This window comes from Megascapheus bottae, chromosome 10 (assembly GCF_031878675.1).
Source record: "Megascapheus bottae isolate mThoBot1 chromosome 10, mThoBot2.hap1, whole genome shotgun sequence".
Taxonomy (NCBI): domain Eukaryota; kingdom Metazoa; phylum Chordata; class Mammalia; order Rodentia; family Geomyidae; genus Megascapheus; species Megascapheus bottae.
The window spans coordinates 58244197-58261140 of NC_143518.1; the positions used below are offsets into that span (position 1 = coordinate 58244197).

The 16944-nt window shown below is 50.2% G+C and overlaps 1 protein-coding gene across 2 annotated transcripts in view; it reads right to left on the bottom strand.

The window, feature by feature from the left end:
- The window catches only part of Nav1 (neuron navigator 1), a 237966-nt gene that overhangs the window by 149495 nt on the left and 71527 nt on the right, over window positions 1-16944 (bottom strand). The window contains exon 4 of one of the 2 annotated variants that reach the window (XM_090341438.1): window positions 370-1173. In XM_090341438.1, the coding sequence (XP_090197564.1) occupies window positions 370-1173 (804 nt within the window). Of the gene's footprint in view, window positions 1-369; window positions 1174-16944 lie in introns of those variants that run through there. The other variant, XM_090341437.1, reaches the window with a different exon arrangement.

A 16944-nucleotide genomic window follows, 5' to 3' on the forward strand; every position in this document is an offset into this window, starting at 1 on the left:
CCCAGCACAGACCGCTCCACAGCTCAGATCTCCCCAGCAGCCTCACATTCTGCCATGGACTTTTGAGGGAGTTAACGATTCCATTTCTGAAAACGTTCCCCAACCCATTGTCCAACCTCACCTCAGGCTGACAAGGCAGAGAGCCTGGACCCCCTCCCGGAAACATCTCAAGGTACAGTTCAGCCAGGCGCATCTGGAGGTAGGCTAGCCCTGCACATCTGGAGGCCGTGCTCCCCCTAACCTGACCAGTGATCAGCAGAGCCTTGCGGAGAGGGGGAAGGGGCGGAAGCATCGCCATCCTCCACCTCTCTCCCCACAGCTGGCCAGGAGAAGGCCAGGGGAGGGGCGGGGCGGGGCGGCAGGACTCACCCAGCATCTGGCTGAACAGCAGCTGCTCCAGGTCGCCTAGCACGGTGACCACGAGCTCGGGGTCCACCTTGAGGAAGGCCCGCTCCTCCTGTCCCTTGGCGGAGGGCACGGGCCCGCCGGAACCCTTCTGCGCCTTGGCCTTGCTGGAGAGCAGCTCATCGTCGGATTTGCCATCGTCGCTCACGGCCGCCTCGGGCGCCTTGCTCAGCGGCTTGACCTCGGCGTAAGGTCCTCGCGGGATGCGGCTGGGTTTCCCCAGGCTGGGCGCCAGCGGGGCCAGGGGCGTCTTGGCGCCGCCCGCCGGGCCAGCCTTGGCCTGGAAGAGCGAATGCTCGGACTTGGACAGCGTCTTGGACATGAGCGGCGCCTCGCGGCCCTTGGAGCCCATCTTGCTCAAGCCCTTGGGTGCCTTGGCCATATCGTCGCTCCACTCGGGTTCATAGAGCTGCAGCTTCTTCTCGGAGTCGGTGAGGAAGGAGAGGTTGGTGAGGGACTTCTGCTTGCGCAGGTTGGAGGTGGGCGGCCCGCCGGGGACGCGGCTGTCCATGCTGCCGGACTTGAAGACCTTCAGCTCGGCCGCGCTGGTCTTGGCCACGCCGCCGCCGCCGCCGGCCGGCGCCTTGGCGCGCTTGGGGAGCATGGCTTTCCCGTCGCCCGCGGCAGGCTTCCTGCCGGCTCCCCGCAGCTCGTCCTCGCCCTCGTCCCCGCGGCCGCCGCCGCCGCTCAGCTCCGCCTCGGGCTGCGCGCTCTTGACGCCGCTGCCCAGCATTCTGCCCGCCGGGAGCGCATGGACGGCCCGCGCGTCTGCAGGCACGGGGCGGGGGAGGAGGGGCGGGGGCGCGGGCGGGAGGGGGAGGAGGAGGGCGGGGAGCAGGGGGAGCGCGGAGAGAAAGGACGGAAGAAACCGAGCGAGCGAGCAGGGGAGAATGGGAAAAGAGGCGAGAGGCGTGCGGCGAGACCGCAGGAGGAAAATACGCAGGGAAGGAAGCCGGGGGACCGGGGAAAAGCCAGGAAGCGGCGGGGGTGATGGGGTGGGGGCGGGGGAAAGGGGCGGGGCGGGAAAAACACGGGTTAAAACATTTCCATCAGTCCAGGGAAAGAATGATGCCCCTAGAGCTCCCTGGAAGCCGGGCTCCGGGCCGGCCTGCCCGGCGGCTCCGCGGGCAGCGCCCAGGCCGCCCCTCGTCCGCCTCCGGCTCGAGCGGACGCGGCGCGGGGCGGCTCGGAGCGGCGGGGAGGGGGCGGGGGGAGGGAGGAGCGAGCCGGGGAGGGGTGAGAACCAGTCTATTTCTGGCCTCCGAGGGGGAGGTATTGGCAAGCGAGCCCCAGGGGCAGATGAGTGCAGGGGGCAGGGGGCGTTCAGAGGATCCCACCGGGGTTTCTCTTCGCCTTTGGCGCAGCGGTGGGGTGGCGTGGGAGGGGCATGGTCCCCGCTCCCCCCCTCCCCGCCCCAGGGTCGTTGTGGAGATTTGGGGCTGCAGGTAAAAGGGAGGAGATGGGGAGTCTCTCTTTGATAAGACAGGGGAAAGGGAGCTGGCTGGGACGAGGGGGTGCTATGGTAGGGAAGTTTCCTGGGCCCTCTCCCCCAGGAAAGCTCATGGTACCGGTCTCTGAGGTGTTAAGGTTGTGTGGACCCACTAAGGAGGCAGCAAGGAGTAAGGCTGGGGTAGTCCAGAGACACAGGAGCCAACCCTGAGGATCAGGAGCCCAGATTTCCATTACACATGATCGCATGACCTTGTCAAAGTCATTGAACTCTTCTTCTCTGTCCTTACAGCGACTATAATACCACCTTCCTAGGATAGAGGAGCTCTGCCACTGGAAAGCCCTGTGTCGCACTAAAGATTCTGCAGGGACAAGAGAGTGGAGGGTAGTTTCTGAAAGCAAGCTTGCTTCAGGAAGAACAGGCTCCAGGTACAGCTAGCTACCCAGTGGGAATGGTAAAGCCCTAGGAACTCAGTCAAAATGCGGTATCTCCATCAGCTTGTACTCTTCCCCCATCAAACTCCATCTTCCTAGACCCTTCCCTCCTTCCCCATGGAATCTGTAGTACACTAAATCTCCTACCTGCCTGGTGCCTATCTGTCTCTCCTATCAGCTCAGGAACTCTCACATCATGGAACTATCTCTGTACTTGACTGAAGCAGATGTGATGGCTGAATAGATTCAGAGGCTTGGGATGCTGGACACTGGACTTGTAGAAAGCATGACTCCTGACAGTATCTGGAGATTCCCTACCTCTCATAACCCCAGGGCTGGCCCGTGACATTATATAAAGTCTTCAAATGCAGACACCATAAGAGAGAGGATGCACTTTCCACTTCACTGAGAACTCGGATCCTCAAGCAGAGAAGGTTTGGTAAGAAACGTGGACCCTTGGCTGGTCTTAGGGGTACAAATATAGAAATTCTGCCTTCAAGGAACTCAGTGTCAGACAGGGAATGCAAAGTAGACAAGACTTGGGGAATAATAGCCCTGGCCCTGTAGAAATGTAATGTCACACATATTCACGGAGGGTAGACAGGCATGGGTGTATGTATTCTAATTACAGGAATGACAAGGAAGCACTGCTTCAAACTTGTGGAGGAAGGGAGCTGGGTGCAAAGATTCACCAGCAGGCTCTATGGCAGAGGTGTCAAGACAGGCTGTCGTCAGAATCTGGGTCCCAACCTTAGGAAAGCCAGGGATCCTGGTCATATAGGAAGTGGCGAGGAGTTCCTTAAAGATATGTAAATGGTAGCATGCCAGAACTTGGGCCTACATTTAGAACACCAATCATGGGCTTCATGAATATGCATGCTTATGCAGAAAGCACACAGATCCCACTTCAAAAAATAAATTAAGCCCTACCTTTGTTACCAGATCTTTAAGTACAACTGTGTCCTTCCTCACTACCTCACTGGCCACTTTAATGATATCACAAACCATCATCTTTTACTATGTGTCCTGTAACTGGGCCTAAACTCAAGGCTTAGGTGCAGTCACTTGAGGCTGGCACTCTACCACTTGAGCCACAGTTCTAGCTTTTCTGGTAGGTTAGTGGAGATAATCCCACATATTTCCCTGCCCTGGATGGCTTTGAACAGTGACCCTCAGATCAGCCTCCTGAGTAGCCATAGCATAGGCATGAGCCAACAGCATTTGTTTTTGATATAGGGTTTTACTCTCTAGATCAGGATAGCCTCAAATTCCAGATCCTCCTACCTCAGCCTCCTGAGTGGTAGTTTATAAAGTATCTAAAGTCCTTGTTCTTAAGTTGCTGTTTAATGTATACAAAGTACCCTAATTCAACCACATGGAAGCCTCAAAATTCAATGCACAGCCTAAAAATTTTAAGAAAAAGGAGGGAAGGGATGGGTTGAGAGGAATGGGTGAGAATGCTGAAAGGGGCAACATTGATCAAGAGGTGCTGTATTCATAAACTGCTTTATTGGATGACAACTACTTAAAAATAAAAATATTTTTTAAATATCACATTAGGAGTTGCTGAGTTCTCATGAATTGTCTGAATTTACTATGTTATAGTAACATAGTGTTACTTTGTGTGTAGGTTCTTTTCCTGCATATAAATTCATCTCCTCCTTAGCAAAAGGAAATTAACTGGTTACCATCTCAACTGAGGAGCACTGTCTGCTTTGAGCACTTGATCAGGCAAGACCTGGTGCTCTCTTCCCTGCCTCAGTCTGGCTCTTGGTTTCTGAATCTACAGCTACCCACAGCTGTGGGTTCAAGTCCTTAGAGTCCTTAGTCCTGTTGACCTTTAACACACTGTTCCAGCCAGGAGTTTGGGCTAGTGGCAGAGTGCTTGCCTAGCATGCATGAAATCCCAGGTTCGATGCCTCTGTACCATGTACACAGAAAAAGCCGAAACGGTGCTGTGGCTCAAGTGGTAGAGCTCTAGCCTTGAGAAAGCCCAAGGACAGTGCTCAGACACTGAGTTCAAGCCCCAGGACTGGCAGAAACAAACAAATAATACTGCTCCACCTGCTGCTGTGTCCCCCTGAATTTCCTTGTTGCTAGATACTCAGAGTCCTCAGGACCTTTCTTGCTGGTTGACTACCCCCTTGTTATAGCCTGTTTCTGTCTAGTTTCACTTCTCTCTGTATTCTCTTTGTTCTTCTAGACCCTCCTTTCGTGGGATATCATATTCCCTAAATCCCAAGCCTTTTCCTTCTGTCAATAAATAGTTCCTGAGATTCTCCTGGTTTTGAGGAAAGACGGTTGCTCAGTAGAGGCACTGCCCGTCTCTTCACCTAGTACCTCATATCCTCCTGCATGACAGTAAAACCATAGAAAAAATTCTCAGCTGGATGCTGGTGGCTCATGCCTATAATCCTAGCTACTTGGGAGGTTGAGACCTGAGGATCATGAATTGAAGCCAACCCAGACAGAAAAGTCTGTGAGACTCTTATCTCCAGTTTATCACTAAAAAGCTAAAAACAGAGAAAGGTGTGGCTCAAGAGACAGAGTGCCAGCCTTGCATGAAAATGCTAAGGGTTCTACCCTAGTACCAGCACAAAAGAAAAAGGAAATACTGTCTCAACAAGGTCATGAGTTAACTCGGTGACAGCCCCCTTGAGTCCAGTCTTCACAGTACTGCTGGCCTTTGTCCTCTCAATCTTTGCACGGTTTTGCTATGACTAGGTAGTGAGCCCTTAATAGCCATCATGGCATCCAGAATGTTCCAACACTTCCTAATATGACCTCTCTCTTGTTTTTTTTTTTTTAATTCCTTTCATATCCCTGAATTTCCCACCATCCTCTTCTGCAGTGGGAGTGTTCTGCTGCCGTGGCAACGGCCATTCTAGCATCAGTCGATAAGGCTAATATGTGCAGAGTGTTTCCTAGAGTAATTCCTAAAAAGGGAGGGACCTACCCTGTCACACTATCCCCAAATGCAGCTATTTTTCTCCACCTCATCCTGCAACAATGACAGTAGTGGGTAATTCATTGAAGAGAGAATACCGATCAAGGAAGGGAGGCTGGGTGATTTGAGAGCTAGATCCAGCCAGTTTCTACAGAAGAGATAGAGAGAGGGGTTGCTCTGGAATCATGGAAATCTGTAATCTCAGCTACCCAAAGATAGGCACAAGCTAGTATGGACTTCGTTCTCTCTAAATGCATTAGCAATTTCTGGGCTGTAGATAGGATGAGTGATTTGGCCACATCTGTGGATGGCAAACTTAAAGCAATCTTAGGAATGAAGATGCAGGCGTGGGGCCAAGAAAAGGCATGCTGTATGATTTTTATACCCTCACACCCTGTGACTGGAAATGGTTGTAACCCAAGGGGCCTGTGGGGGATCTGGAGACTCTGCCTGTTGGGATGAGGGCAAGGAGAGAGAGGAGAGGGTGGGATGGAAGCAGCCCTGCCCCCCGTTCTGTTAACCTTGAAAAGCGACCTTGGAACCAGCACTTGTGACTGATGCCTATAACCCTAGCTAATAGGAAGCTGACATCTGAGGATTTGAAGCCACCTGGGGCAGGAAAGTCTATGATACTCTTCGCTGTAATTAGCAAAATAAGCCACAAGTGGAGCTGTGACTCAAGTGGTACAGTGCCAGCCTTAAACAAAAAAACTAAGGGATAGCGCCTAGACCCTGAGTTCAGGCCCTAGAAGTAGGGTCCATGTACACACACATGCAAACACACACACACATGTGACTTCACAGAGGAGAGTGATATGAAAGAGGATGTAGTATCTGTGCTTAGTATCTGGAGAGGAAGACTGGGGGCTCAATCACGAGGCTCTGTGAATCTAGCCATAGGTCCCCGGGCCAGGGTCATGGGTGTCACAAGCCCAGCAGGGTGATAAGCTTTTCTTGTACATGTCCCCTGCTCACCACCTTATGATGAGGCCTCTTTGTTTTTTCCCTAAGCAGATTCAAACGCCTCTGCCACGGAGAAAGCCCTCCAGTTATTGCTCCACACTTCCTTCACCACCACATTTCCCCATCTCATTCCACCCACCAGCAGGGGCTTCAGGAGACCTAAAACATGCTCAAGGCCAGGCTAGAGGCTGCCAGAATAGCTGATGTTGGAGCACTGAGTCTGGTCTGCATCCAGACCACCAGCTCCCCATTGCTCATGCCTTGTTCTGGCCCAGCTATGATAGGTGCTAAGCACAAATAGACCAAAACATGTCCTCATGGAACTATACCCTAATGGGAAGAACAGACAGTGAGAGAGAGATACATTAGCAACTCAAAGTTGCTAAGAAGGAAAAAAGTAATAACAAAAGCAGGAAGGGGAATACCAACTCTCCGGCAAGGGCTGTATGTTCAGTTTTGTGGCTGAAGAAAGCATCTCTGAGAAGGCGACATTTGACGGAAGAGAGGGGCAGTAATACATGAGAATCTGGGCGAGGAGCTTTCCAGGCAGAGGAAACAGCCTGTGAAAGGTGCTGAGAGAGAATATGCCGCTGTGTGTGTGTGTGTGTGTGTGTGTGTGTGTGTGTGTGTGTGTGTGTGTGTGTGTGTGTGTGTGTGCGCGCGCGCATGCGCACGCGTGTATGCAGGATGCAAGGAAATGGGCATGGCTGGATGGAAAGGGAAAGGGGAGGTGAGGGCAGGGGAGGAGGTCAGAGGTGTGACCAGCAACCTTTTAGGTCACTTAGAAGGACTCAGCTTTTCACTTGGCAGGCTGGAAGTAGAGCATGACATGACCTTCTTCCCTCTGGATAAAGATCACTTGGGCTCCTGTGTGGAAACAAACCACTAGGTCACGGGCAGAAGCACTGCACTGATCCAATCAAGTGATGACAGTAGATTAGGACTCAGTGAGGGTTGTGGTAGTTGTGAGAAGTGATCCGTGATGAGCCAACTGCAAGTATGTGGGAAAAAGAAGAATCAAGACTATCTTTAGGGGCCAGGAGTTTGGCCTAGTGTTAAGAGTGCTTGCCTAGCATGCAACAAGACCAGGTTCCTCGGTACCACAGATATAGAAAAAAAAAAGCCAGAAGTGGTGCTGAGGCTCAAGTGGTAGAGCTCTAGCCTTGAGAAAACCCAAGGACAGTGCTCAGTCCCTGAGTTCAAGCCCCAGGAATGGCAAAAAAAAAGACAATGACAATCTCTAAAAAGCCAGACACCCATGGCTCATGCCTGTGACTCCTAGAGCATTAGCCTTGAGCAAAAATGCTTAGGGACACAGCCCAACCCCTGAATTCAAACTCCAGTACTAGTACACATGTACACACGTACATGTACACACGTACACACACACACACAAATAATAATAAGAATAGGATTTGGACCCTGGTCATTCTCAGATTGAAGGTGCCATCCATGAAGATGGAGAAGGCTTAGGAGGAGCTGGTTTTAAAGAAAGGATTGGCATCCTGTATCCAATCTTGCTCCTCTTAGAGCCAGCCCCTCTTCTAAGGAAGCCTTCGTGACTCCTCACACATTTAGAGGCAGCCCCCCTCTACTGATTTCCCAACTTCCCCAGCCATTGTTTCTCACATGCTCACTGCATTTCCCAAGAAGCCATCTCTGGTTGAATTTGTTCTCAAAAGCCATCCAAGCCCCCAGCACACAGTGGGCTCTCAGGAATATTTGGTGAATGACGACCGATTAAATGAATGAATGCGTGACTCAGAACAGATGTGTGGGGATTGTAAACAGCGGTGACCTCCCAGTACCCTGTGGCGAGAGACAGTGCAGCTGGCGTGCAGAGCGGAAGCCAGGTTTCTGGGAAAGAGTCCCAGCACCATGGTTTCCCTCTCTCTGCAGCCCTGGGCCAGGGAGAGGCTCCTGACCCTTTCCTTGTCCTCTTAAGAGGAACTCTGATTCTTTGAAGAAATGAATTTGGGGCATTGGAAGATGAGACCTTCTCTCCTGCCCCCTCACTTCCATTCTTCATTAGAAGGTTTTTGTTTTGTTCTGTGTGTGCGTGTGTGTGCACGCACACCTGTCCTGGAGCTTGAACTTAGGGCCTGGGTGATGTCCTTGAGTTTTTGTGCTCAAGGCTAGCACTCTCCCACTTGAACCATAGCTCTACTTCCGGCATTTTGGGTTTTGTAGTAGTTTATTAAAGATGAGAGTCTCACAGACTTTCCTGACTGGGCTGGCTGGCTTCAAACTATAATCCTCAGATCTTAAGCCTCCTGCATAGCTAGGGTGACAGGCAATGAGCCTCCAGCACCTGGCTGCATAAGTTTTTGATTCACTTCTGAGAGACAGGAGAAAGAAACGAGGGTATTCTCAGAGATCAGGGTCCCCGGCACATGTAGAAGTTCAAAAAGGACTTGAATCCAGCCTTCCACACCCATTTGCAGAAGGAAAGGGATAAAATGAAGAAAAGCAATTCAAAATGAATGCTCTAGCATGTTTGTGCCTCCAGGAAGCCCTCCTAGATTGGTGCATTGCTTCATACCAGCACAGTTACTACATTTGCTAAGGATTAGTGGCTGAGACATTTGTGTGGACTTGGCTTCACCCTCTCTGGCCCCAGAGGACTCTTTGCTAGGCCAAAAAGTCAGATGCATGGGCCTGTCTGTTGGAGGGAAAATGGGGCTTAGCAAACCAAAGGACTGAGAAGGGAGCCAGGGCCTCAGTCTGCCCTCTGGCTTATCCATCTCATGCCAGGGCTTCTGGGAGGAAAGAGATGCTGGGGCATTCTAATCTACAACTCATATTCCTTGGAGCTCACAGCTGCCTAGAAACATCTTTCTCTGAGCCTCCACACCAGTCGGGCAGGGATAGAGCCAGGATGAGCCTGCACAGGAAGGCACACAGGTTAGCCTCTCAGAGGAGCAGAGTCTGGTCACACTACGAGTAGGGACCACAGCCTGAATCCTGGCTTCCCTAGGGAACTGGGCCTTCCTTCAGAAACAGGGTGCTGCGGACCACTGAAGGGAGGAGAAACTGGCTGAGGGTGTCAGGACATCCTCAGGGTGGGGACAGGAGCAGCAGCCCAGTGGACTCTGCCAGAAAGATTCCTGGCTAGTATCACACAGGGGTTGAATCAGAATTTGAATACAAGTCGGTTCAAGTCCCACATCTTCCTATAACTTCATGTTATCACCATGCCCTTGTTTCAGGGACATGTTTTTTTGTTTGTTTGTTTGGTTTTTTTTTTTTTTTTTTTTTTTTTTTTGCCAGTCCTAGGCTTGAGCTCAGGGCCTGAACACTGCCCTTGGACTTTCTCAAGATTAGAGCTCAACTACCTGAGCCTCAGCACCACTTCCAGCTTTTTTCTATGTATGCGGTACTGAAGAATTGAACCCAGGTCTTCATGCATGCTAGGCAAGCACTCTACCACTAGGCCAAACTCCCAGCCCTTCAGGGACATGTTGAGTAAGCACACATGAAACCATTGTAGCCATAAAGGGACCTACTTCCCGAAGGGAAGTGCCAAGTAGGAAAATTGTCTATATACCCCACTCCACTCCCTCTGAAGTGGTCATGTGGCCCTAGGACTGTAAACAGTTTAGACTGGGGGTGAGGCAGAGGGTCATCCCTGGACATGGTCAGTGGCCTACAGCTGCCCCATCTCTTCATGGCTCCAGCTCACAGCCTCAGTTCTGGGGTTGTGGTCACTCAAATCCAGGTCCCACTGACTGCGCAAATCACGAATCGAGGATCCTCGGTTGTCTTCTTGACATGCTGTGTGCTCGTAAGAGAATGTCTCCATTCTCTTCACTTCAGCTGGTCATGTGAAGAATTAGGTGGGGTCCAAAGGTGGGGAGTCTCTGTTCCCTTCGCTTAAGGTGTTCCAGCAAGGGAAAGCAGGAGGAAAATACCCCATGAAGGACTCTCACATCCCCTTTCTCCTTGCACCAATAAAGTGCCCAGGAGAAGTCCAGATGTTTCCTATGTGTGTGTGTCCTATATATTACCACGGCAACTGTCCCATACACACCGCTGTGGTGGTCTGTGCACACTGGGCTTCAGAAGAGCCCTGGCCTGCCCAGCCCAGGCACTCACCCTTCAACCAAGACCAGCCCAGATTAGTTGTCACGGCAACCACAGGCACATGAGGAGGATGTCCCCAATAAGGAGAAGAAGACAGGGGAAGTGTGTGCATGTGACTGGGCTGTATATTGGATAAAGACACACAAACTGCTTGTATGGACATGGGTATCTTTTGGTCTTAACAAACGCACAGTCAAAGCTTCCCTGACCATGCAGTTGGTTGTTTTAACATCATTGAATCACAAGGCTAAATGGGACTGTAAAGATACTCTTACAAAACACTTTCCCTTAGGACAGAGCTGACCCATTTATAAGACTCTTATTACTCACCATCGGCCAAATAAACCCCCAAATGAGGAAAAACACAAGGCCCAAGGCTAAGTCTGCCTTGCTAACCCCGTAATGACATCCTGTTCCAAAAGAGATCCTCAACTGGGATTTAAGAGGTTCACAGGGCTGGAAGCCAGTGGCTCACACCTGCAGACCTTGCTACTCTGGAGGTTGAGAGCTGAGGGATGTGTTTCAAGCAAGCTTAGGCAGGAAAGTATGTGAAATTCTTATCTCCAATGAGCCATCAAAAGTCCAGAAGTAGTAGAACACCAGGTTTGAGTCAAAAAAAAAGCTACGAGAGGTATGGCTCAGTTGGTAGAGCATTAGCCAATGAGTGAAAGCATCAGGTCCTGAATTCAAATTCTGGTCTCAGACTGGGGGAAAAAAAAGAAAAAGAAGGGGCTGGGAATTTGGCCTAGTGATAAAAGTGCTTGCCTAGCATGCATGAATACCCAGGTTTGATTCCTCAGTACCACATACATAGAAGAAAAAAAAAAAAAGCTGGGAGTGTGGTGCAGCTCGGGTGGTAAGGCTCTATCCTTGAGAAAGCCCAGTTCAGTCCCCATGACTGGCAAAAAAAAAAAAAAGAAAAGAAAAGAAAGAAAAAGAAAAGCTAAGGGAAAAGCTAGGCCCTGAGTTCAAGTCTCAGTAACCAGAGCACACATGCACCCATGTGTGTGTGTGTGCACAGACAGACAGACAGACAGATACACACACACACACACACACACACACACACAGGTATATAGAACTAACCATCAGCCATCAGCTAAATATCATGAAAATGGCCGTTTGTCTTGGGAGACATATTAGAACATCAATCAGGTCTTTTAAGAGTTCAGGTCTCCACATAAAGACAACAGCAGGGGTCAGGAGCACCTTGACCGCCATCACCGGAAGTGGCCAGCCCAGCTGGTTTAGAGCAACCAGAGTGTCTATACTGCCTGGAGAGAAAGACACTCCCATCCTGTGGTGGCACGGGCTTGCTCCATTGGCACCTCTGTTAGGGTTTTCGTCTGCTTTTATAATGGAGGCATTAAACCTAAGAGGAATGCCATGGATTCTTATTTCAATGAGTTTTAATGGAATAATCGCTAGCAATTACTTGGCGTATAAAAATGGTTCTGCAAATGCTAAGAATACTCACTGGTGTGGTGTGTGGGAGTTTGTTCCCCGGGCCTGGTTTCATGGCCGGGAGCTTGCCGCTCCTGTGCGCCTTCCTGCCCTCCTGAAAACCTGGTGTTCTGCAGCAGGAAGGATGTGGTGAGCTCACAGGTCACCTCCCATACCCTGCAGTGGGCTGGGGGACCCACAGACCTGGGCCTGCCCTGCCTCCACGTCTATTAGGACCCGAGCTCTTTGCTCAGAAGCTCTCTGTGCTATCTCATCCCTATCACTCACATGCAGAACACCCTCATTTCCTTCTCCAGCCTCCCATAAAGGGGAAATGGTCTCTTAAGAATAGGAAGAAGCCGGCCAGACCTCAATGGCTCATACCTGTAATCCTAGCTATTCAGGAGGCTAAGATTTGAAGATAATGGTTTGAAAAAGCTAAGGGCTAGTATCCAGGCTTTGAGTTCAAGCCTCAGGACTAGGGGAGAGGGAGCAGAGGAAGAGAGGGAGAAGACTTTCTCCATCCACCCCTACTCTTGGCTTGTGGACCAAGGGCTGAGACCCAGCACTCACTGGCCCTTCCTGGGCTCTGGCTTTCAAGCATCTTCATCTTTCTCTGATACTCTAACTCCTACCACCCAGGGACACACAGGAAAGCAGGTGTTTTGTTTTGTTTTGTGCCAATCCTGAGGCTTGAACTCAGGGCCTAGGCACTGTCTCTGAGGTTTTTTGCTCAAGACTACTCCTGTACCACATAAGCCACAGCTCCATTTAGGGCTTTTTGGTGGTTAACTGGAGATAAGTAGCTCATGGATTTTCCTGCCTAGGCTAGCTTCAAACAATGGTTCTCATATCTCAGCCACCTGAGTAGCTGCTACTGGTGGGTACACGAGCACCCAGTCTCAACCGCTGCTGTTCTTTATATGCTACCAAAAATGTATCCTTCCCGCTCTAATTTACTGCCTGGAGACATATCACAGTCCTAATCAAATGCTGTCATGAAGAGAAGTCACTCATTCTCTCCTCCTAGACTCCCACCCCAGCAACAGAATCCAGATCCCTCATTTCTATTTCAAATCCCTCCAGCAGGGTACCTCAGATGACCTCACTTCTCTGGCCTCTCCCTTCCCAGCCCCTCCCAGAGCCAGGCTGTTATGCTATCCCACTTCCTCCCAGGACTATCTCCCCCAGCTTGTGCTATCTCCCCCCACTCCCCACCAGTGAAGTCATGGCACATATGGCTGAGGGCATGACCTCAGAAAATGGCAGCTGCCTGGATTCAGATCCTGGCTAGACCACGTTGGCAAGTCACTTAACCACTCTGTGCCACAGTTTTTCCATCTGTAAAGTATGTAAGAAAGTGTGCACTCATGCCTGTGCACGCACACGCGCACACACACACAACAAACAATACTGTTCGCGTCTTAAGTACTGCTTATGTCCCAGGCTCTTTTTTAAGTGTTTCAACTACAGTAGGGCATTTACTGTCCACAAAACCCTTGGAGGAAAATATTCTTATTATAGCCAATTACAACCAAGGAAATAGGCACAGAGAGATTAAATAATTAGTCCAACACTATACAACTAGTGAGGGAGTTAGATTCCAACCCTCATAGAGGTGTTTGAAGGATTAAATGTGCTTTTTTTGGATAATGTGTGGATCATAGAAAGCCACAATGAGTGTTCGTGGCTGCCACAAGCATCATTATGACTCCTCATCCCGATGCCTGAATCCCTACTTTGTCCCAGATGGCAGCTGGGATTATCCAAAAAAAAAAAAAGAGGCCCATGCTCTGAAGCCTCCTCAGGCCCCAGACTGGCACCACCCTGTGCCAGCACTCTGAGAACATGCTAATATCCTCCATCCTGAACTTGTTGTATCTTCCAGTCAATTGTTTGCACGTCCTCTCTCCACGGGTGGCTGGGCCATCAGCCTCATCTTGGCTGGAGAATCCCCAGAGGACAGGGAAGGCAGCAGTGTGAATTCAGCATGAAATGACATAGGTCTAGAATGACAGAGATGCTGGTGACATCTTGGAATCTGCCAGGGTAGAGTGAAATGCGGGGAGGGACTATGCTCCTTGACCTCGTTTCATTCCCTGCCACTTGGCAGAGACTTAGGGAAAACAAGTAGGGCTTGGACAGTGTGCAGTTATTATGGTAAGTCCTGGCAGCAGAGGGGAAGGCAGCAGGGAAAGAGGAAAAGAAGATGACCTTCAGGCAAGCTGGGCCCCATTCTTCTAGCATAGCCCGCTAGCTCTCTGTCTGCAAACATGCAGGTTTTCTTTTCTTTTCTTTTCTTTTTGCCAGTCCTGGGGCTTGAACTCAGGGCCTAAGCACTGACCTTGGCCTTTCTCAAGGCTATGCCTCTACATGTGAGCCACAGCACCACTGCCTACTTTTTCTAAGTATATGGTAGCAAGGAATCAAACCCAGGTCTTTGTGCAAGCTAGGTAAGCACTCCAACACTAGGCCAAACTCCCAGCCCCAACATGCAGAGGTGTGTGTGTGTGTGTGTGTGTGTGTGTGTGTGTGTGTGTGTGTGTGTGTGTGTGTGTGTGTGTGTGTGTGTGTGTGTGTGCTGGTCCTGAGGCTTGAACTCAGGGCTTGGGCAATATCTCTGAGGGTTTTTGTTGTTGTTGTTGTTGTTGTTGTTGTTGCTTTTTGCCAGTCCTGGGCTTGAGCTCAGGGTCTAAGCACTGTACTTGGACTTTCTTAAGACTAGAGCTCTACCACTTGAGCCTCGGTACCACTTCCGGCTTTTTTCTATGTATGTGGTACCAAGAAATCAAACTCAGTGGTCGTGCATGCTAGGCAAGCACTCTACCACTAGGCCAAACTCCCAGCCCTCTGAGGGATTTTTTGCTCAATGCTAGCACACTACCACTTGAGCCACAACTCTACTTCTAGCTTTTTGGTGGTTAGAAATAAAGAGTCTCGCCGGGAGTTTGGCCTAGTGGTTAAAGTGCTTGCCTAGCATGCACGAAGACCCGGGTTTGATTCCTTGGTACCACATATATAGAAAAAGCCGGAAGTGGTGCTAAGGCTCAAGTGGTAGAGCTCTAGCCTTGAGAAAGTCCAAGGACAGTGCTCAGGCCCTGAGCTCAAGCCCAGGACTGGCAAAAAAAAAAAAAAGAAGAAATAAAGAGTCTCACAGACTTTCCCACCTTGGCTACTTCAAATTACAATCCTCAGATCTCAGCCTTCTGTAGCTAGGGTAACAGGCATGAGCCACCAGCACCCAGTTAAATGTATAGATTTTCTTTTTTCTTTTTCTTTTTTTCTTTTTTCTTTTTGCCAGTCCTGGGCTTGAGCTCAGGGCCTGAGCACTGTCCTTGGACTTTCTCAAAGCTAGAGCTCTACCACTTGAGCCTCAGCACCACTTTTGGCTTTTTTCTATTATGTGGTACCGAGGAATTGAACCTGGGTCTTCATGCATGCTAGGCATGCCTTCTACCATGAGGCCAAACCCCAGGCCCTCCCTTAGGCCCTGAGTTCAAGCCCCATGACTGGAAAAAAAAAAGCTAAGAGATAGCACCTAGACCCTGAGATCAAGACCCAGAACCTAACAACACACACACACACACACACACACACACACACACACACACACACACACACACACGCGTGCGGTGGGGTGGGGAGGAGGGAGAGAATAGAGGTGCTGGTTTATTTCCTGGTGGTATCTACTTAGCGCTCTTCAAATATGCTACAAAATGGAAAAAAAATTAAGGTGTCTACGTGAACCTCAGGGTGACTTTCCCCTCCTGCACACAGCCTCACCCATGTGGGTGCATGGCAGTGCCAGCCCTGGCTTTCTTGGCTGTCTGAATTAAGATCTGATGGCGCCCTTTGTAGGGAGGGCCCGGAGGCCTGGTGTGAGTGACAGCAGATGGGCTTAGCACTGGGCTTTCCCCAAAAGAGCCAGGTGGGCTAGGGGGTGAGGACACACACACCTGTGGCCTATGTCTCCATGTTTCCCCCAAGGCAGAAGCAGAAGGAACAGTTGGCTGTAGACAATCTCTGGCACATAGGGAAGCTGTCCCCAACATGGGGGACAGCGGGGGAACCCCGGCATGGAGGTGGGGCACCATGGGAAATTCTCTTTCTGTTGTAATAAAGATTTTAAAGTCTCCTTTGTAACCTATTCTTCCAGAGTCTGGACAGAAGAAGTAAGAAAGATCTTTGCCTTCTCCTGTCCCCTGGAAGGCTGGAATCTGCTCTGTCCCTATGCAGGGACCCTGGGGGCCAGAGAAGACCAGGTGGGAAGAGAGCAGAGAAGGACTGATAGCTGCTCCTCAGCTAAAGAGCAATGCTAGGCTCACATAAAATTCACCAGCTCCACAGTTACCTGCCATAGATCATGCACTTACTCCTTCGCCACATGTGGGTGGATGCAGTCACAAACCAGAAGTGGCGATTTTTGACCTTGAAGCAATGCCCCTGTCACCCTGTAGTTTACAACTCTTCATGGAAATCACATGACCAATAACCATGCAGGATCCTATTAATGATATCATTAGATGGCATGTACTCTCCATGGCACCCAATTCTCCTTCCATAAAAAGTAGGGACTAGCCAGGAGCAGGAGGCAGAGATTTGGAAGATCGTGGTTTCAAAGCCAGCAGGGCAGAAAAATCCAAGCCACTCTATCTCCAACATAACCAGCAAAGTGCTGAACTGAAGGTATATTTCAAGTGGTAAAGCATAAAGAACCCAGAACCCAAATCCCACATCCTTCCATCCATCCATCTAACCTGGCAAAGAGCTCAATGTACCCGCAGCAAAAGATGGATCACCATGACAACTAGCAAGCAACAAACCAGAGACAACACCATGAACCTTACTCTGGAAAAAGCCAGTGCTGCTTATTATTTATTCTGTGTGAATCCCACCTCCAGAGTTCACTGGCTTTCTGCCCCATAGTGCACTGGACCTATGATCTGTTAGACACATGCACATCTAACTGGTGGAGATGGTCTTCCAGCTGACAAGCCTGGGGGATTCCTAGTGCCTCTCGGACCAGATGTGGAAAAGCAAAAGTCTCTGGAGCTCACAGGAGAATAATTAGGACCAAGTGCCTGGTTTGGTGGCTGGAGACCATTAGCTGACAATGTGGATCATACACATAAGGAAGCCATTACGTTAACAAAACTGCAAATGTAAAAATAGAGATGCACATAGTTTCCTGGTTACCACATTCTAATTCTGATGGTTTG